The sequence below is a fragment of the Nematostella vectensis genome, chromosome 7 (assembly GCF_932526225.1).
Source record: "Nematostella vectensis chromosome 7, jaNemVect1.1, whole genome shotgun sequence".
NCBI classification, from domain to species: domain Eukaryota; kingdom Metazoa; phylum Cnidaria; class Anthozoa; order Actiniaria; family Edwardsiidae; genus Nematostella; species Nematostella vectensis.
The window spans coordinates 9147033-9167644 of NC_064040.1; the positions used below are offsets into that span (position 1 = coordinate 9147033).

Sequence of the window (20612 nt, forward strand, 5' to 3'; positions counted from 1 at the left end):
GACTAGGATGGCTAAATGGCTTGGATGCGATGCGACTTACCTTTCGAGCAACGCGAAAGTAGATCGTCCGGTCAGCTCCACAGCTCAGCAACTGGAATTCCCCATTACTATGAACTGAGCGAGAAGAAATAAAGAGATAAGCGGTCGATCAATTCATGAAATTCACAAGTTGTCACTCGTTATTTAAGACGTAAAGACGACGGTGCGTGACAGAATCTCTGTTATCTTCCGGGAAAATAAGTCAAGTTTGGAAGTTTATGTTGTACGCCATCTCAAAACCTGGCTGTTTTGCTTTCAGACGCGTACAACATAACTTCAATCCTGTGCTGATTCGTTTTCCTTTTTCCACAACGCCTACTCAGACAACCTTGTTATTCTACATAATTTTCGGGCCATTGCATAATTTTCCTACTCAGACAACCTTGTTATTCTACAGATAGTCTGTAGTCTCGCTAGTTGTAATCCCAGCGGAATACCAATTTTGACAGATTATCTATTTCCATCGGTTGAGTTGGGCCATTGAATAATTTTCGATTAAATTTGGGAGTATTAAAACGTTGGTCATTTCGAGATTTCATCACATAATTTGTCTTCGTATATTGAATGAAAACAACGTGTCATGTGATAGGTCACGTGACATTTTAGCACGAACCGTGAAACTTGATGGATGCGATGCTGGCGGAGTGATCGTCGAGTGTCTGAAGTAGCGTGAAGTCCTCACTGGCGTTATACACATGAATAAGTCGGTCTCGACCAGCAGACACTAGAAGATTATAACCTGAAAAAAAAAAAAAAAACACTGTCATGTGTACATCCTTATCTCCGAATCCGTTAAAACACTAATCCTCATCTGAGGGAGTGGCTTGATAGCTCAGTAGTCGGGGCTTCGGTTCCCAAGTCAGGGTTTAAACCCAGGTAAGTTCAACTTGGATTTGTAGAATTTGGAGCTGTAGAAACCTGGCTCTCTACACTGGGGATTGTGAATCCCTCGTCATCTTAGATAAGGCCGTTAAGCCGGAGGCCCTGTGTCCACAATTAGCTATCATCAGCTAAATACATTAATAAAGGTCGTGGGATCAATCACAATATAAATTACAATAAAAGAGAAGCTTTAATTCACCTTACAAGCAGCCATTTACTGTATGGTTGCTGTCGATGTTTTCAAAGAACCGATAAACAAATATTATACTGAGTATGGCATCCAGTTATTCGTAATCTGTATCCTTATTCTAGATGGTTTTACCTGATTTTAGAGGGGAGAACTCCACACAAAGCACCTCGGACTCATGTGCGCTGATCTTGTACCTTTCTTTCATGTGTACTGTATCGTAAATCCTACGAAACAGGCGAGCAATGTTTTAAATACGTACTTTGGATACATGGGTAAAGTTATAGCTCTTTGTTATTCCAAAGTTCTTGAAGAAAATTCTTAAAAACAGTTACTGAGTATTCCTTTAATTTTCTTTCAAGGTTGAATTTTGTGTTGCTAGACTTATTTATTTATCAATTCTACTGATTGTTTCACTCGGTTGCTCCTTGACCGCTCATAAAATGTACCCGAGAGTCATAAGTGCAAAAGAAACACAGCTATCATTTGCGTATTTTCAAAGATAGTCAAGCATCAGTCTAAGTGATAGATGACTAAGATACTCAGGCATCAGTCTAAGGGATAGATGACTAGGATACTCAGGCATCAGTGTAAGGGATAGATGACTAAGATACTCAGGCATCAGTCTAAGGGATAGATGACTTAGATACTCAGGCATCAGTCTAAGGGATAGATGACTAAGATACTCAGGCATCAGTCTAAGGGATAGATGACTAAGATACTCAGGCATCAGTCTAAAAGATAGATGACTAAGATACTCAGGCATCAGTCTAAGGGATAGATGACTTAGATACTCAGGCATCAGTGTAAGGGATAGATGACTAAGATACTCAGGCATCAGTCTCAGGGATAGATGACTAAGATACTCAGGCATCAGTCTAAGGGATAGATGACTAAGATACTCAGGCATCAGTCTAAGGGATAGATGACTTAGATACTCAGGCATCAGTCTCAGGGATAGATGACTAGGATACTCAGGCATCAGTCTAAGTGATAGATGACTTAGATACTCAGGCATCAGTCTCAGGGATAGATGACTTAGATACTCAGGCATAGTCTCAGAGACGTACCTGACATTCCCTATTTTATCGCCAACAGCCAATAGCTTTCCACCCGCACTAATTGCTACAGTCTTGATACCACGTCTTTGGTCTTCTTTGCTTGCCTGACGAACGTTCTTACTAGCTAAGGTAACAATGTTCAAAGTAAATAAGCGTGCGAATGCAAGGTATAAAGATATAGAGGCCAAGGTTAGTTGGCGTAGATCACACTTAGGTAAGGTGAAGAGTGTATGCTAGGGTTGAAAGGTTAGGAATATTTTTTAGGTAGTTTAGGCATAATATTGCAGGAACTGATTAGAGTGCAAGGGGTCGAGGAAAATGCAGATACAAATTTGCGAAGGGTAGACGAAGTACTTACTTAGTAAATTATCCGTCTTTTTCAAATTCGTATAGCAAGGATCGATGTAAAGGACCCGAGAAAGTTCCTGATTGGAAATAAGACAACACTGTTAAAGAACTGTAGACCAGTCTAGGGATATCATCAATTACCGACTATCTATTGTAGATAGGCCACAGCAACGTACCTTGCTTAAAGGGTTCACTGCTCCTGTCATGAGGATACAAAGGTTTGGAATCAATAACAAAGTCAACCCAGGAATTATAGTTCGTTTTTATCCATTAAGTCATGTTTCTCAACCTAACATTGTTATGTAATCGTAATAGTGCCACGCCCATATTCGGAAAGCTTAACAGTAACATCAGAATGTCCGTTAATGCAAGTCATATATTCTATTTTTTACATATTTAAATAGGCTACATTACATATCGAACATAATTACAAACGATTCAATCCAAATAATTTTATTTACCATTGTTTATGTCCCAGAACCTAACAAAAAAGTGTCATCAGTAAAGCATTTCTAAATGCCTTATTTTAATGGCTTAAAAGCCGAGGAATGTCAAATCCTTGTTTACCTCTGTCCATGTCCCAGAATCTGACAGTGTCATCACTAGAGCATGTCAGGAACGTCCCATAGGGAGAAGTTGAACCATTCAATTCGGCAAGTTTCACAGCAGCCTGGGAATAGAAGATACATGTCCTTTTATAACTCAGACACGTTAAGACTGCCTCCATTAAAAAGATCTGTACACCGTGTCTACAATGATACCTTTATCACCCCATGACCATGATATACAGGCTAAGTTATCTAATATGTGTACCTTTATCCCCTAGATTCCTTGACCATGTCCATTGTATACAGGTTACGCTATTTGATACGTGTACCTTTATACCCCCCAAATTCCTGCGCCATGTCCATAATAAACAGGTTAAGCTATCTAATAAGTATACCTTTATCCCCTAGATTCCTGAGCCATGTCCGATATATACAGGTTACGCTATTTGATACATGCACCTTTATACGAGCCATGTCCGATATATACAGGTTACGCTATTTGATACGCGTACCTTTATATCCTCAAAATTCCTGCACCATGTCCATGATATACAGGTTAAGCTATCTAATACGGTTACCTTTATCCTCTAGATTCCTGAGTCATGTCCAATATATACAGGTTACGCAATTTGATGCGTGTATCTTTAGCCCCAAAATTCATGCACCATGTCCATGATATACAGGTTAAGCTATCTAATACGTATACCTTTATCCCCTAGATTCCTGAGTTATGTCCAATATATACAGGTTACGCTATTTGATACGTGTATCTTTATCCCCTAAATTCATGCACCATGTCCATGATATACAATCTAATGATAAGCAATCTAATGCATGTACCTCTATCCCCAGTTTCCTAAACCAAAGTCCATGATATAATTTTTATATAATAGGGTTTGGTGTTATTTTTCAGACGTTTTTACTCCGATAGCTTGAACTTGATTACTCTAACACCCGGCTAATTCTATTTTTTTTTTCTTGACCATATTTTACCCAGCTAAATTAAACTTGTGGCCATTTTGACCGAGTTATTTTGTTTGTGCGTCCGATCATGCAATATTTGTAAGCAATGTAACGTCTTACATACCTTTATCCCCCATATGCCCGAACTGTGGTACAGAGACGAAAAGCTCTTGACGATTTTGTCAATATCCAACATTTCCCATACGTACAAGCTGCGGTCATTATACAAGCACGTGACCTGTACCCCAAGGGAAAAAAACATCATCAAAGACAATAAAAATTCACAAACAAATTAAGAACGGCTGTTGGGCTGTATTGGTGCAAATAACATCCGTAGAGCTTGAGGAATACCTTATTGTGTTTGGGGTCCATCGACAATGCAATGGCGTCTGGATAGAGATCCGATTCCTTTTCATCTTCACAACTAAAGCAAAGTTCAAAATTAAGCATGTTGTTGGGCGAACTTATGACTCACAGTCAATAAGAGATATATCTCTGACAGCAAGGCGGGCGAGCAGGCAGGCGTGCGGTTGTGTTGCGCTTAAGCAAGCTTCTGTAATGTCAGTACCAAGATGGAGTCATATCTACGTTGCTCATGAGAAATCTTGTTTTACATATAGGCCTTTTAAGCAACGAGGCTTGAGTAGGCCGTTCGTAAAATAATATAATGCTCACCTGCCATCGACAGCCTTCCCCACGTCCACACCCAGAAAATGTGGTCTAGGAAGAGTCCTAATGATCTCTAGAGTCACTGGATCACAAACTCTGCGAAGAGAAGATCAACAAATCTTGCCCTTTCGACACCCCACTGAAAAGTTATAGTACTGTAACCGTATATATTTTGGAGTGGATGCCAATTTATTCGCTCTGTGGCAATTATATTATACCAGGCCTGTTTTAAAGTGCAAGAACCTATTGCCAGATAAAAAATTATATATATATTTGAGTTATAAACGAGACACCTTATCAAACGAAAATAGAACATGCCATATCTACATTGTCTTTTGTTGTTTTACGAATGGAAGAGGAAAGTGGTAATAGATTACTCTCACTCGCTAGAGTTGATCGTTACTTTTTTTTAACTAGACTTCCTTGTTTGACATTAAAGAACGTCCACCAGCGTTATAGTTTACAAATAAAACGGCTTGATTGGAAGAAAACTTCTTTGTCTGAGTATTATGCGGGAGCATAAAATGGCTTTGATAAATTTGTGGATAAAACTAACCTGACAATCCCGTTCGTACATCCACAGCATATGAACTGCTCACTAACGGCGAGACACAGAGCACGGCTCGCCTACGATGTGAAAAATGCAAATGTGTAGTATTTTTATAGCGCAAGTATCTAAGCACAGTAGGCATGGGCTTCGTTACCTGCACTGCACATGTAACCCGTCACTAGTCAGAGGAACAGACTGTTTATGTTTATAATCATGAGTGTGAGTGCGTTAGTGTTTAAACTGTCACTGAAGATATTGCTATGCAAAAGCGTCTCCATCGATTCTTTAATGTTCCCCCATAAAGCGCCCTTATCCGAGAAAACGAGGGATTCAAAGTCCTTATAAAGAGCCATGGAAATCAGGTTTCTATCCCAAGCGGACCTAACTCGGGAATGATCCCTGGCCTTGTCTTGGGAAACGCAGCCCGTTTCATTGAGCAATTGTGGCTCACAGTATTGGTGCAAAGGTAACTTCTCAATTTTTTTGGTTTTTCGTAATAGATCTCATAGTAAAAATAGAAAAGCCCCGTGCAAACAGCACCAACATCGACCAACATTGCTCGATTGACTGACCACAAGAAGAAATGCTGGCGAACTACTATTATCTAAGTAATGCTCCGTGTAAGAACTAGACAACCTAACGGCAAGTGCATGTCAAAAATTGTCTTTGTTAACACTAGAAATCTGACTAGCCAGACATAAAATTTTAGCATAAGTTTACGTAAAACAAAATGAAGCAAAACATTTTTTTAAGATTTTATTTTCTAGGTGCGTTATTAGGTATAATCTTTTCTGTTGAAGACAAGAAGAATAAAAGCCGCTGTTCTTTCCTCTTTTGATTCAACACAGAAAATCACCAAAAAGTTGTATAGGACAGGGCATTTTTTTACGTAATTTCTATAAAATCCTCTTTATCTGCTTGTATGTTTATTATTACAAAAAAGGTGTGGGGAAAGCTATGATAAACCTTAATACCGCACAACAATGGGACTTTGCCTTGTTCATGCATTGGTGATATTTCAAGCTTTACCCTCAGTTCGAAGGACTTTTCCAGTGACCTGCTCGCGCCGAATGCACACAACTTGCCGTTGCTGGTCACACTATACGTATAGTCAGCGGTCTTCCCTATGCCACATACTACGTCACAGAAGGCACTGTAACGCTCCTTCCCCAGTAAAGCTGAGCGGCCGCTCAAAGGGATCTTGGAGTTTTGTTGCTATGAATTTCAGATAATTAGCAGTTAGTTTATCAGCTCAACAGAGACAAAACGTACACATCAATTTGATATGATATGGTCGATGATTGTAATTTTCGACTGATTTAATTTCAAGACGAGCTATTTATTAGGTGTTTGCTAGTCTTCAAGGAGGGATATATCAATCTCCAATAGTGAATTTCTAAATATGCTTTTTTTTCAGATATAGCTTTCTTTGTGATATTCCAAATATTTTCAAAGGTTTTACACATTTTCAAATGGACCATAGTTAAACTAGAACAAAATTGATTAAAAATCTGAGTAAATTTTAAACATTACTGCGAATATATTTTCAATATACTGAGGAAAATTATTCAATGCTGATTTTCTAATAGATTGGGCATCTTTCTCTTAATTTTGGGCAAAAATTGCGGTAATCAGACGCAGGCGCTCGCTGAATTTTTCTTCTTTATAATATGACAAACATGTCATACAACTCACACTATTGTCCTTGGGTTTGTTAAGTGCCTCTTCAAAGTACCAAAACTTAAGGTGACGAACGCCACATGTGACGAAAAAGCTGGCACTCTCGGAAAAACATATTCCATATATCTGTAACACACAAAACAATCAATTCGGATGAGCGGGCAGTTAGCTATTCTTGTGTAAATGATGCAGTTATTTTACTTATAGATGAAATTAAGGTGATATCATCAAGGAATAGTTATCAAAAAAGCATTAAGGTTTACCTTGGTTGACACCTTGTTACAAGCCACTATCTTCCCACTCTGCAATAATCAGACAAATCATTAAAAACAAATATCAACGAATGTCATTCGCCCATGTCATATTAAAAAAAAGGACTCCAAATAACCCCCCTTGATTAAAGATCTATACTGGATTGACGATATTTGGTTTGAATTATCTCGGCGCTTGAGTTGGCCGATGGTATAGATGACTTGCGTGGTATTGTGCGGGAGTGACATGACGGAAAATCATGACGTGACGCTTCGAATAAGCCCATTTCACATCGAATAAGGCGGAGAATTTCTCTGAGTACTTAGTGACTTATAGCAAACAAAATATCAAGTGCGACTTTTTTTAAATTGATGCGACTTTTTGTAAAGTGTCATTGAAATTTGAGCTTTTCGTCCCTGAACTGATGCACAGTGCAATGATGATCAAGGAAAAATTATCTTAAAAAGCCAAAATCTGGTTATGTGCACTTCGGTCTCACGTTATTTGTGTTTTGAAAATCAGTCCGTAGAACAAGGAACCTATAGCCATTGTAAGTAATTGTGTCTTCTCTCTCTATCTGGAATTGCGCGTTTCCCAGGTTTTTCCGTCATGTCACCTTTCAACCATATTGAGCTTTATTCATGTGAGAAGGGAAGCTGCGATCACACAATGAGACAGTGCGGAGATTTGCATCCCTATGAGTTGTAAACCTGGATGTAGCCCTGTTACACAAAGTCGCGTCCCTACATCCTGCACCTACGGTTCGGATGCAGCCCTGAGAAGTGTTAGGCTGGTACATGTTTGTCCTTTCGCATGTCTTTATTTCCGAATGTCTGTCTGTCTTTCTGAACGTTTGACTCGTCCGTTTATCCGATAGCCAATTTGTCTGTCTGTCCGTCCGTCCATCTGTCTGTTCTAATGTTCGTCCGTTTATCAGTCCGTCCTTATGTTCGTCCTATCCATTCGTCTGTCCGTTTGCCTGCTCGTTTGCCGAAGATCCGTCTGCCTATTCGTCTGTCGCACATGCGTTAGTCTATCTATCCGCCGGTCCGTCTGTTCTTGTCTGTAGGTCCGTTTGTCTGTCCGTGCCTACGTCTTCACCTTGAGGTTCCACATGTTGACCAGAAGGTCATGCTGAAAGCCGGCAGACACCACGTGCTTCAGATCAGGAGCAAACGCCTGCAGAACACACAATACGCGCAATGATCACACGGCAAATTGTATTCTAAATCTCTGGCTGTTAGATGAGGCTGTTTAGATTTCATCAAGGTTGTAATTAATGCGGATATACATGGTGAAATCGAGAAAAGGGCAAATAGCGAATAATATTAATGTGATCCTCAACATGCGAGTATTATAGATTACATACCACACACGCTACGCCATGTTTGTGTCCATTGGCCATTTCTGATATCTGGGGATAACCTGGCTCGTCTATACTCCATGCCCGAACCGACGGTTTGTGACCGCTCTGAAAATATAAAGGATGGTTCTCACTTGGGCGTAAGCGCAAGTGGAACGCACGGTTGCTTGCAATCCTTGTATGATCAACGAGGAGCGTCGCCCTAGTTACGATAACAACAGTGACAATGAATATGGTTGTGGTTGTGATGATGATGATGATCATGACGATGAAGCTGGTGGTGATGACGGTGACGGGGATAAAGGTTGTGATGCTAATGATGATGATGAAGAAAATGGTGAGGATGATAATGATAATAAATAGAGATGGCGTTACCTTTAACGACAGTGTTGGTTCTAATCACTCTCGTTTACTGATGCTTACGACATGACCTGCCTGGGTTAATATTATGTTTCCAATAAAGTTGAAGATATCAAAAGGGTATTCTTGATAGTACTGTTGGTTGTACTGATGATGATGATAATAATGATGATGATGATTATAATGATGATGGTGTGCTGATGTAGGTGCTGCTGCTGGTGAATTTTTTTATTCATGATGGTGATGATTCATGATGACGATGATTCATGATGACGATGATTCATGATGACGATGATTCATGATGACGATGGTGATGATGTAATGCTACTGCTGGTGACTAAAACAATAACGATAACAATGGAAAATGCCAGCAATTCAAATCAAAGATGACTCATCGTCTACCCATGGTGGTTATACCGATAGATCTTATATCAAACCCCAGACTTCACGATGCAAACCCTACAAATATGATTAGCCTTCTCACCTCGCCAATCACCAGATATTTACCATCTTTGGAAAATGACAAGCATGATATCGTTTTCCTGAAAATAGGAAAAAACAAAGTTGTTCATATATATATTAGCCGCACCATTTTATTGATAATAAAACCTCACTAAAACTACAACAGGAATTGAGTAAGCAAAATGGTTATCTTCCGGAATCAAAACCATGATTGAGATCTACTGTAAGCTAACTGGTTTTTTCGTGGTGTTGGTATCTGAGTTTCTGAATGCCTTTAAGCTGTACAAGCATTAGAGGTTTACCTCAATGTATTATGGATAAAGTCTTGAGCTCCAGTAAGGGGATTGAAGAGAACAGTTACACAACTAAAAACAGTTCATAAAATAGGAATATAATACTTTATTAACACATTTTGAATATGTCAAGGCAAACATAAAACTCAATGATCTCTGTGATAGTGATGTTTCCACACAATTGGAATCATGCTGTTAAACAATTAAAAAAAGCGAACATTGTTAAGAAACACAGGCGACAGTATATCTTTATTATTTCTCTAATCCTATAAGACGGTTCTGTTTGGTCTAACCATTCAGCTTATCACATATGGGCTCTGGGCTGAACTCAAAATTGAATTTGAGGGTTGGATAATATAAAATAGTTTATTCAGGAGTCAAGTACCTAAAATAAAAATACACTAACGCTGTTAGCAATAAATATAAGCTTTTGAGCAACAATCGAAATATTTTCTTTATAATTAATTACTCAGATGTTTCCAGTGATGCCTAAAATATAAGAGAAATATTCAGCAAAGAATTCCCTTTAGAGAGAAAAAGTACAGCCTTACCCGGCAGGATACGCAACCACGCCAGTCACCGCATTACAAGAAAGGGAGGCATTAGTTCCAGCTGTCAAACCGAACACCGTGTCCAATACGACCTAAAATACAGAAATAGTGAGCACAAGTTTACCTACATCCCTTACGAACTAACAAGGTTAGACTATGATTAGCCAAATATGCTATTATACAAAGGATTCAAGTGATGCTTACGCTTTTTTCTGTCTCTGCTTCTTTGACATCCCCATCGCTTTCAACCTTGCGAACTGTAACAACTCTTTTCGACGGTGCGATTATACTCCGAATGTCCGTTGTCTTGAAACTCATGATTTTCAATCAAATGCGACCCGACGATGGGTTAAAAGGTTTAGTCGATGGTCTCGTTTTCTGTCTCATTATATTCCACTATGAGATGAAAGCGATAAATTGAGATTTTCTATCGTAAAGAGCGGTTTTAACTTCAATTGTTCGTCTCCCATTTTTGTCTTTAAAATCTTTAAAGCTTCATTAAGACAGCCGCACGAGAATTGACATCTTTTTTTCTAATAAACCCCTTAAAAAGCAGCCAATCCTCCGGCCTTTAGTATTCTCGAGTTTCGACGCCGTAATCTTTAGGGAGTTTGCATACATTCAATGTGCATGAATTACAACCAAAGCTCTACACGCTCATTGTTTTCCCATATTTTGTTTTTAAATTATGCATTATCAGATTGGCTAAAAATTGACAAAGAAATAAATTAGATAAAATGCTAAATAGGTTTACTGAATGAAAACCTTGTCTTACCACAAGCATCAAAGTTACTTCACACTTCATTACATTTATACGGAATGTAAAATAGATTCCAAGAGACTTTTATCGTTCACAAGGGAGTTTAGAATCATTTAAGAGAAAATCGCACTATTCATCCTTTTTTTCTTAATCAATAAAAAAATACATCTATCCCATTTATTTTTATTCCAATAAAAAATATGTGTTATTGTCTATGAAAGACGAACGTCACATTCCGGAGTTTTCTCATGAAGGCTTGTGGTTTATTATATCGTTTGAACAAGAAAATTATTACTGTTTCAACCGACTAGAAATGTAGAAATTTAATAAAATTGTGGGTCCTATAACCATGTAAAGAGAATATGTCCAAAGCAACCAAAACATATGAGTTCCATTTGTAAAATAAGAAGGTTATGTATTTTAGGAGCGTAAAGTTTTAGTCTGACAACAGACGCGTGCCCCCAGCCAGCTGGCGCGAAAAAAAAAAACAAAGGCTATCCCGGCGAGCAGCGCGCGGGAGAGAGGATATGACGCTCTTAGCTAAGAGTGACATCGGAAATATTTTCACGGCTTCTGGCATTTTTGCGATAATTCCAACGTATTTGGATAGTTTTTACAATATTGTTGTTCATTCTTAATAAATTGCAGTTTATAAACAACAACTAATTACATTTTGAGGTTTTTTTAAAAACTGCCGGTAGGGCTGTATCATTGCAAAAATTCAAAGCCAATGACTCTCTTGTGTTTGTTTCTGATTACTATTCCCCATATCCTTTTTTACAAAACTACTGCAGCACTGTGAATCTTAGTTGTAAGTGTTCAATCTTTCCTGAATGTGTCTAGTTTGTCGTAACACAACTAGAAAAAGGTAAATATACTTTCTAATTTAAGTTTGTTGGCGTATTGGTTTTGACGTTTTCAGGAGTTATTAATTAAGTGCTATTCCTTTTTTACAAAAGGTCTAAGCGCATAAGATCATTACGATGTTTTACGACAAATTCCGCGACGCTCACTTCCCTCTTTTCCATGAAATCGCGACGTACGCCCAATTCTGCAACAAGAACAAGAAATAACCAGACTCATTGTAAATCGTACTGTTTCTTGACATTTTATTCAAAGATACTGACTTGAAATGACATTTGTATGGGCGTTTTCGCGTCCTTAGAAAAAAATCTTACATAGAAACATCATTGTTGGGGAAAACGAAGTATTGCTTGCCTCAGCGGGAATTTTTTGAAGTTTGCCCGCCTATGCATTATACTGTCAAGTGCAAGGGCAGGAGGAACGGAGTTTGTTACGCTGATCGGGAAGGCTAATGTAGGCGCGTTGGAGGGTAGCCACGCGCCACGGGGTAGCAGATCAGATAACGCAATGTAGCCGGGTTTTCACTGACAGCGCTTCCTTAAAGCCGCATTGTCACCAGTTTACTTCCGGTCGATACGTAACAATCTCCGATGATTTTTAACGGAAAACGCGAAAAATATTCCAAAATATTAAAAGCAGTGTGTTTATTGGAAGTTTCTTTGAGGATGTGATTGATAATTTAGAGCGGATGGCCTGTTTAATATCTCGGATTTTAATAGATTCTTTTGTCTTTTAACGGTTGAGGTTTCCGTCGGACCTCTGGAAGTAAACTGGTGATAATGCGGCTTTAAACGTATATTTTTTAGCTTTATCGGACAAGAATTGCAATATACAAAATAGATGCCAATGGGACAACGCGTAAACGGGCACTACAACCATGCAGGATTCACCCCCAATTAAACAAGTTAAAAATAAAATGACAATACAATTGCGGTGGCAGCCACAGTCCCGTGCGATGCTCCATGTGCAAGGAAAGTCTATGTTGAATAGGTACCTTTCAGCCAGGTGAAAGAAGATTTCGTAGTTTTAGAATTTAGCCAAAAATTCTGTTCTTCCTGCCCTTGGGGGTACTTTGACAATATTTTTTCAAACAGAGAGAAGCCAAAGATATTTTCCAAAAATAGGCAGATGGGAACGAATGCTTTCTCACACTTGATATTTTGCTGATGACAAAATGGCGGCTAATAGAAAGGTAGAAGATTCGATAGCGCAACACTCACCCGGCCGAATAACGGACCACGCATGCGCGGCAGATCGGCATGTATCAGATCGAACCACCAGTAGACCCCCCACAAAGCAACAGGGCGCGCGCATGCCCAGTGCATTAGGCGAGAGACTGGGCACGGATATTGGCTGAACTTGAACACTGGTGGTGAAATTGTCTAGAAATGCGGAGATGCTGAATGAATATAATATACCTTTTAAATAGATAAATAAATAAAAATCGTGAACCGAGGTTTGTTTTCGTTTGAATGTCTTGCGTTATACACGTGACAGATACGAGAGGATCAATTCTCCTAAGCCTACTCACCAGTAAGCCTAAAGGTAAGGATGTCTCCCTCTCCAAACCCATCTACGTCCACCACCTGTACAACAGGCTGGGTGACGGAGCCTACAGCCACCAGACTGAAAGAGAGACGAGAATCTGAAACAAGATGTCCAAGACTTTGCGACGCCAGCCCCTCTGCCTACGACTCCCTGACTAAGCAAGTCCTATCTATGCTCCTCTGCCCACGACTCCCTGACTAAGCCACTCCTATCTATGCCCCTCTGCCTACGACTCCCTGACTAAGCCACTCCTATCTATGCCCCTCTGTCCACGACTCCCTGACTAAGCCACTCCTATCTAAGCCCCTCTGCCCACGACTCCCTGACTAAGCCACTCCTATCTATGCCCCTCTGCCCACGACTCCCTGACTAAGCCACTCCTATCTATGCCCCTCTGCCCACGACTCCCTGACTAAGCCACTCCTATCTATGCCCCTCTGCCCACGACTCCCTGACTAAGCCACTCCTATCTATGCCCCTCTGCCCACGACTCCCTGACTAAGCCACTCCTATCTATGCCCCTCTGCCCACGACTCCCTGCGTAAGCCACTCCTATCTATGCCCCTCTGCCCACGACTCCCTGACTAAGCCACTCCTATCTATGCCCCTCTGCCCACGACTCCCTGACTAAGCCCATCCTATCTATGCCCCTCTGCCCACGACTCCCTGACTAAGCCACTCCTATCTATGCCCCTCCACCCTGTCTGAACCCCCTTTCTTCATCTGGTGATGCGCAGTTCAACATCAACTCACTGTGGATTCACACACAACTTTGGTAATGGTGTCGCGCTGACCAAATCTAAAGTACCAAGAGACCAGAACTGTACCACACTGCTACATGTAACAAGGTAACGCCCTGTGAATTACAAACTTTGTTAGAAACAAGAGAAGAATTTGATCTTTGCATGTGACAAAGTAACGCACAGCATGTGAACAACAAACTGCATTTGATTGAAAAAAGTAAAAAAGTAACAATTGAGTTACCTAAAAAATAAATAAAAATAAATAAATATTGTGTACAGTACCGCTCTAGAACATGTGGACATATGTTCGCGAAAGTTTCGCGAACAGTGTCCCTATGTTCGTGAGCGGTACTGTAGTATTTGTATAACGCAAATGAACATCGCGACACAAATATTGCAAAATGCGAAAGAGCCAAAAACACTGACATGAGACTCAAGGATAGGAAAACCTCTACCAAGCTATTGCACCTTTAATTGAACCTAGTTAAAGGTCTCCCCAGTTGAGTACCACAGAAAAGCACATTTCTCGCATAGTATGCTCTTTAAATAATATATCTGTTAGAGTCATTGTAGAACACATCTGTACAACCCACCTTGCGTGACACAGCAACACGTGACTTCTTCGTCCAACAGTAACGCTCTCCACTGATCTTTTTCACGACTGTACACATACGCAACCACGTTGCGCCTCACAATAACCACGTGACTCAGACTGACCAATACGGTTGCGTCTTTGGGTGACGTCAAAGGCTCTTCACTATTTCCAAGTAGTAAAGACGGTTCCAATGGGCAAGAAAAATATGTCACACCAGCACCCAGGGAAGCTTGATTGTTTTTTTTGACGCTTTCTTCAGTTGTTGTAAAAATATTTCGAGAACTCTCCGCCACGGTTTTGATCTTTGTTTTAGGCTCTTTGTTTGGAGAATTCATACCAGCCAAGCATGTTTCATCGAAGTGTTTTATTGCCCTTATTGTCTCGGCATCAGGCGTGATTAATTTAAACATAGAGTTCGGCGCGCCATGGAAATCTCTTATAAGCCATAGTGAGCCTTCAACGTTTTCAACGAGAAGTACTTCTTCTTTTCCTTTGTGAGCTGAAAATATAAAAGGAATAAAGTTTCATAAATATGTCTCAGTTATCCTAGTTGTCACACATACCATATAGCCAAAAAGCTTTCAGATGTGATTTACCAAAACAGGCGGTTAATACAACTGTGTAGCCAGTATACGATAACTGTTCGACCATTTCACGAAAAACTCTCCCGAAAACTGTAAGATGACTGTCCTGAAATTTTACGAAAAACTTCCCGATACTTTAATCTGTTGTATAATGATAGTATGGCAAGGCACTAACCAATGAAAACGCACCTAATGTAAATCCGTCAGACTAGCAGTTGTGTTCTCTGGCCCTTGCGTTCCAGTCAAAATAGGAAAATGTGAGAACTAACCCTTACCCCTGTCTGTTTGATTGATACGCTTTATTTGAAGCATCTTTTTCGAGCTCAACATGCAAACTGTCACCTCTTCCCTTGAGTCTCTAGTGGAGAAAATATGTTGGAAGAACATGTTGTTGGAAGAATAAGGAAATTATGAATTAGATTCCATACTAATAACATTTGCTAATGAACTGTCTCTAGTTTCTAGTATTTACATGCTTTTTATGATCGGTATCTAATGACGGGCTTATATATTTGTTTAAAAAAACGATTGTTGAAAACGGACACGTGAGTATAATGAACAAATGTTCGTCTTTTAATGTCATAAATAGATGGATAAATAAAAATATGCTTATGAATGAAATAGTTTTAACGGTATATGTACCCAGGTCCCACGGCCTCGGATCATGGTGTTTGCGTTTCGCTCTTTGACAAGTTATCTGTCCATTGTTCTAAAAAAGTCAGTTCTTGACAAACCTGAATGTCCGCATTCCTTTTATGTGGTCTGCTCTGCCAGATATCTTCTGAATCTGACAATTCTGGTTCTTGTAGTTTGTTGTTTTGATCCAAGAGCCTTCTTCAGTCAAGACTGAAAAACTAATATTCAATGGAAATAAAACAATATGAATTAGGGAGTGGTATGTTGTTATTATTTTTTAGCTGCAAACCTTTTCGTTTCTCCCGTTTTCGAAACCAGCCGCTATTCGAGGAAAACGTTATTTTAATAAATGTCTTTTTAAACGTTCACTGACTCATTCTGAATATTAGACTATCAGTGCCCTCATTTTAGTAAACGATTATGTGGGCTGAAAACTTCAAGCAACATTCAGTGAAAACTTATGGGGAGAAGCCATACAGTACCAGTGTGGTAAAAAGTCTGAGCTGGAAACCTCAACATTCACTAGACTTTCTGGATAAAAGACTAGACAGTGTCCTCATTTTGGTAATCGATTTATGTTGCCTGAAGACCTCAACCAACATTTTACGACAAATTCTGGGAGAAGCCATATTAGTGCCCTCAGTGTGGTAAACGCTTTACAGTATATGGGTAAAGAATTTTTAACCAACATTCAATGCACATTTTTTTGTAAAATATGCTCTACTTTTGAAAATTCTCGGACAGGTTAAAGGCCATGTCAGTGCCCTCTCATACATAGGCGGTAATGCTTAAATAATCAATTTGGTCAGTACTGCATCTGCTGACTGGCAACGTTTTATTAATCAATTCAGTAAGTACTGTACCTGGTAGTTGAGTTGTCCATGGTCCAGCATGCCAAGCAGCCAGGCAGAACACCAGAGAACTTATCACCAGAGGACTTTACTTCCTGGACAGTGCCATCAATACTGCTTTCTACCCACTGTGCTCTGTCACCATCAGAGGCCTAAAATGTTATTGCTTAAATGTTATTGTTACTACCTATTAATATCTTTTTTACAAAAAAAAAAAAGATCTGTGGCACAAAAAATCTTGGAGAAGGACAGTCTGGTAAAAGACACCAACAATTGGCTTGCCTTATGGACAGTTCAAAAGGGCTGCACCATTAATCATTCATATTTTTTCGCGACAAAACATTTTTATACCTTGGTGTAGCAGAAACAGGCCCCATCCCAGCATGCAACAGCAATGCTTTCACTGTCAGGAGCAAATGCTATGCTGGTGATCCGGACAGTACTGATGTGCACATACCAAAAGTCTTCCATTATAAACAGCAATAAACAGTGTCAGTATTCAATATCTTACACACTTAAACAGCTTAAGTACAGTGAAACCAGATGACTCTGATTCCCCATTAACTTGGACTAAGTTCAATTTCTCTTCGCTATGGTGTTATTTTTCATAAATCTTTACTCAAATAACTTGAACTTAGAACTGGGATTGCTCTAAATCTCTGCTTAATAACATTTTTCCCTTGACAACATTTAACCCATCAAAATTGAATTTTCTGTTCTCCTCAAGAATAGCCATTTTGATCAAAATCATTTTGGTTATTTATTATTCTTGAATGCATTCCACTATGCATTATAACAATAATGTACTTTATCCATGATTAAAGATGAAAATACTAATATGAGATTAAAGTCTTTTACCAACCGTGCTTACTTAGAGCCGCAATAAATCAATGTGATTTTTGTTTCCCTTCATACTGTAGTTAGTTAGGGTCTACTGTTTTTAATGTACATAAGGAGGTAATCAGCAGATTTTCATTGGGCATTAGTGGTGATGATAACACAAAATAAATCATTTTAAACACCCTAACATCATTCAATCAATCCTTAGTTTATTACCCCCTCTCACAGCAGAACTGAATTGCAAGCGGTGCAAACATGACCAGCGAACCCTTGATCAAGCAGAGGTTTCTACTTCACAATACCTTTCCTATCTCCACAGATGTTCCATATTCCAAAGTGGCAGTCAAGGGCAGCCTATAACAAAAATGCTGATAAACCAATGATAGAAAAAATGTATAAAAAAAAACAATAAACACAATTGAAGGGCGAGGGGGATGTCTTACCACTGCTAAAAGATTTCCATCAGGTGAGAATTCTACCAGAATGATGGCGAGATCAGCATGTAATGGAGACACATCAGACTGCAATAAATAAGTACACACTGAGACCTGAAGTCTGAAGATTTTGAAGACTTTGCCCCTTCCCCCCCCCCCCCCCCCCCCACACACACACAGATATAAATGCTGATTAAGGTCTCTCCCTGCAAGGGCGGATACAGAGTGGAAGGGGATGAGTTGGGTGGCCAGCCCCTTCCCCCACCACCACCACCACCACCAACCCTGTTTTTAAAGTAAAAAAAAGTAAGTCAAGTCTTTTTGTTTTGTATAAATAATGAAAGGATTTTGCCTAGCCTTAATTTATGGATCTGCTCCTGCCTTGACTTGAAGTTTTAGGTACGGCTCTGTCCAGGGGAACTTGAATTAACGTTTACCATTTTTAAACTGTTGGAATTCTCAAGTAGCTCAATATCTGTGAGTTCAACACCATTTGGTCCAGCAATCGCTGTTCTGTACTGTAAGAAAAAAATACTAGATTATCAGTCTGTGCCTGAGTCCAGACCATGTTATGTACATTTTATTGAAGAAAACATGATTAGCATACAGCTTCAAATAAGCAGTTCCTCTGCAGCTTCTATCTGGTAAAAACCTATAAAATGGGGGCTTTCAGATTCATTTTCTTTTTTTAAATAATCCTCCAATAATTCTCAACCCTGAAAAACTTGCAAATCATTAGACTTGCTTTTATCCATTTTTTAGTCCTAATTTAAGACAAGACAGCCAGTATTCTCTGAAATCAGCGCATCCCCCCACCCTTTCCCATAGAGGTACAACAGGCATTTACCTTAGCAGCTTCACCATCTGGGAACATTGCAAATGTAATATCTTTTGGGATGTAGTAGAGATCAATTCTATGAATAGCCACAAAACCTCTTGTTGACTGTAAAAATTGAAATTATATGAATAGCAACAAAACCTTGGTATTCGTCATGTCATAGAAAGGGTTGGCAATGATCATCCCCCCCCCCCCCTCACTCTTTCTGGGGGAGATGGACATGCAATACACCCAGGCATGCAATACTGCAATGCCCATCCCTCCCGGACATGTACACAGGGGGGTGCACAACCTCTTAAGGGCTTGGTACAGTGCCCAGTACATATTGCAAGTTCTCTGGCTAGCAAACGCGGAGCAACTTCAGAATACCCGTCCACTGTGGAGCCACGTTAATGCCATGGTCCGCAGTGAAGCCATCTTTGCATATTTATAGAACAAGGTATCAAATAATAATTCTAAATATTCTAGGTCACTGCTACCGTGGTCCGCGGTCCGCAGTCTGCTGTGTAGCCGTCTGTGCATATTTATAGAACGAAGTATCAAATAATAAGTCTTAGTAATCTAAGTCATTGCTACCGTGGTTCGCAGTGAAGCCTTCTATGCATATTTATAGAACGAAGTATCAAATAATAAGTCTAAGTAATCTAAGTCACTGCTACCGTGGTCCGCGGTCCGCTGTGTAGCCGTTTGTGCATATTTATAGAACGAAGTATCAAATAATAAGTCTTAGTAATCTAAGTCATTGCTACCGGGGTCTGCGGTCCGCAGTGAAGCCTTCTTTGCATATTTATAGAACGAAGTATCAAATAATAAGTCTTAGTAATCTAAGTAATTGCTACCGTGGTCTGTGGTCCGCAGTGAAGCCGTCTGTGCATATTTATAGAACGAAGTATCAAATAATAAGTCTAAGTAATCTAAGTCATTGCTACCGGGGTCCGCAGTCCGCCGTGTAGCCATCTGTGCATATTTTATAGACAGCGGACCGCGGACCAACCAATTTCGCATTATGGATGAATTAGTAGTCTTTGACCAACATGACATATCCGATTATAAATTAATTGTAAAATGATGGGCACTTTACGTTAAGTCGTTCTGGACTGCGGACCGCGGACAGATGAAATTTAGACGCCTTAAAATGTGGACGGGTATTCTGAAGTTTAGCCGCAAACGCATTAAATTAGTCATAAAGTTATCTTCATATAAATAATACCATATAAATGTGGATATTTCGCCCGCAGACAGCATACAGCTTGTCGTCCGGTGACCATGCCTGTGCTTCCAATGTCTCGCCTTTGCCGTGGGAGAGCTTGGTTTTCATCGTAAGATATTTCATCCCATCTAGGATATAGAGTATGAATTTAAAAAAGAAAACGGTAGTGGCAACTATAGCTTGATTCAAACACAGCAGGCTAATCATTAGCATAATCTTGACAACTTTAGATTTGCAATAATTCGAACTCTTGAATAACGCAACAACACATCTTTTGCACACTTCTTGCCTCCGATTTCGGCGATTATGGCTATCCCAAAGTCACAAATCGCACTAAGACATCTATAATTATTGGAGAACATTATACAGTTATGAAGTGTTGAGGAAGGCGACTCGATGCTTCCTCGTATTCCGATCTCATTCATCTCCACACTACTATCGGCCGCCATTTTGAAAATTACCGCCAAAAAATGACTGAACCGAGAATTCCACAGGAAACCC

General features: G+C 39.6%; 2 protein-coding genes across 4 annotated transcripts in view; both read right to left on the reverse strand.

The window, feature by feature from the left end:
- Positions 1-11891, reverse strand: part of LOC5503396 (mitogen-activated protein kinase-binding protein 1) — a 20236-nt gene extending 8345 nt beyond the window's left edge. Inside the window, exons 1-20 of one of the 3 annotated variants that reach the window (XR_004293479.2) lie at positions 10413-11890; positions 10209-10300; positions 9667-9729; positions 9387-9444; positions 8549-8650; positions 8281-8358; positions 7191-7229; positions 6943-7053; positions 6277-6462; positions 5254-5324; positions 4704-4793; positions 4380-4452; positions 4153-4266; positions 3085-3187; positions 2694-2716; positions 2528-2594; positions 2179-2293; positions 1244-1335; positions 653-778; positions 41-114 (exon numbers count right to left, since the gene is read on the reverse strand). Coding sequence is in view for 1 of the 3 variants with exons in the window: in XM_032371741.2 (XP_032227632.2) it covers positions 41-114; positions 653-778; positions 1244-1335; positions 2179-2293; positions 2528-2594; positions 2694-2716; positions 3085-3187; positions 4153-4266; positions 4380-4452; positions 4704-4793; positions 5254-5324; positions 6277-6462; positions 6943-7053; positions 7191-7229; positions 8281-8358; positions 8549-8650; positions 9387-9444; positions 9667-9729; positions 10209-10300; positions 10413-10526 (1791 nt within the window). In the remaining 2 variants the exon portion in view is untranslated. Of the gene's footprint in view, positions 1-40; positions 115-652; positions 779-1243; positions 1336-2178; positions 2294-2527; positions 2595-2693; positions 2717-3084; positions 3188-4152; positions 4267-4379; positions 4453-4703; positions 4794-5253; positions 5325-6276; positions 6463-6942; positions 7054-7190; positions 7230-8280; positions 8359-8548; positions 8651-9386; positions 9445-9666; positions 9730-10208; positions 10301-10412 lie in introns of all 3 variants that reach the window. The other 2 variants (XR_007312289.1, XM_032371741.2) reach the window with 2 other exon arrangements.
- Positions 10434-20580, reverse strand: LOC5503391. The gene is made up of 15 exons (XM_032371742.2): positions 20401-20580; positions 20112-20239; positions 18911-19006; positions 18501-18581; positions 18073-18150; positions 17932-17983; positions 17141-17253; positions 16802-16941; positions 16037-16156; positions 15578-15660; positions 14717-15217; positions 14134-14236; positions 13364-13458; positions 13053-13214; positions 10434-12019 (listed from the first exon to the last, which is right to left on the reverse strand). Exons 1-15 carry the CDS (start codon positions 20558-20560, stop codon positions 11919-11921), a joined length of 2013 nt encoding a protein of 670 aa, XP_032227633.2. The 5' UTR covers positions 20561-20580; the 3' UTR covers positions 10434-11918.
- Positions 20581-20612: the final 32 nt, after the last annotated feature.

Excerpts from the sequence above, each read along its gene's own strand:
- LOC5503391 (XM_032371742.2), bottom strand. The coding sequence starts at position 20,560 with ATGGCGGCCGATAGTAGTGTGGAGATGAATGAGATCGGAATACGAGGA. Across the intron at positions 16,157-16,801 it reads ATGGACAACTCAACTACCAG|TTTTTCAGTCTTGACTGAAG; the intron begins GTACAGTACTTA and ends ATTGAATATTAG. Across the intron at positions 13,215-13,363 it reads CCTTACCTTTAGGCTTACTG|ACAATTTCACCACCAGTGTT; the intron begins GTGAGTAGGCTT and ends CCGCATTTCTAG.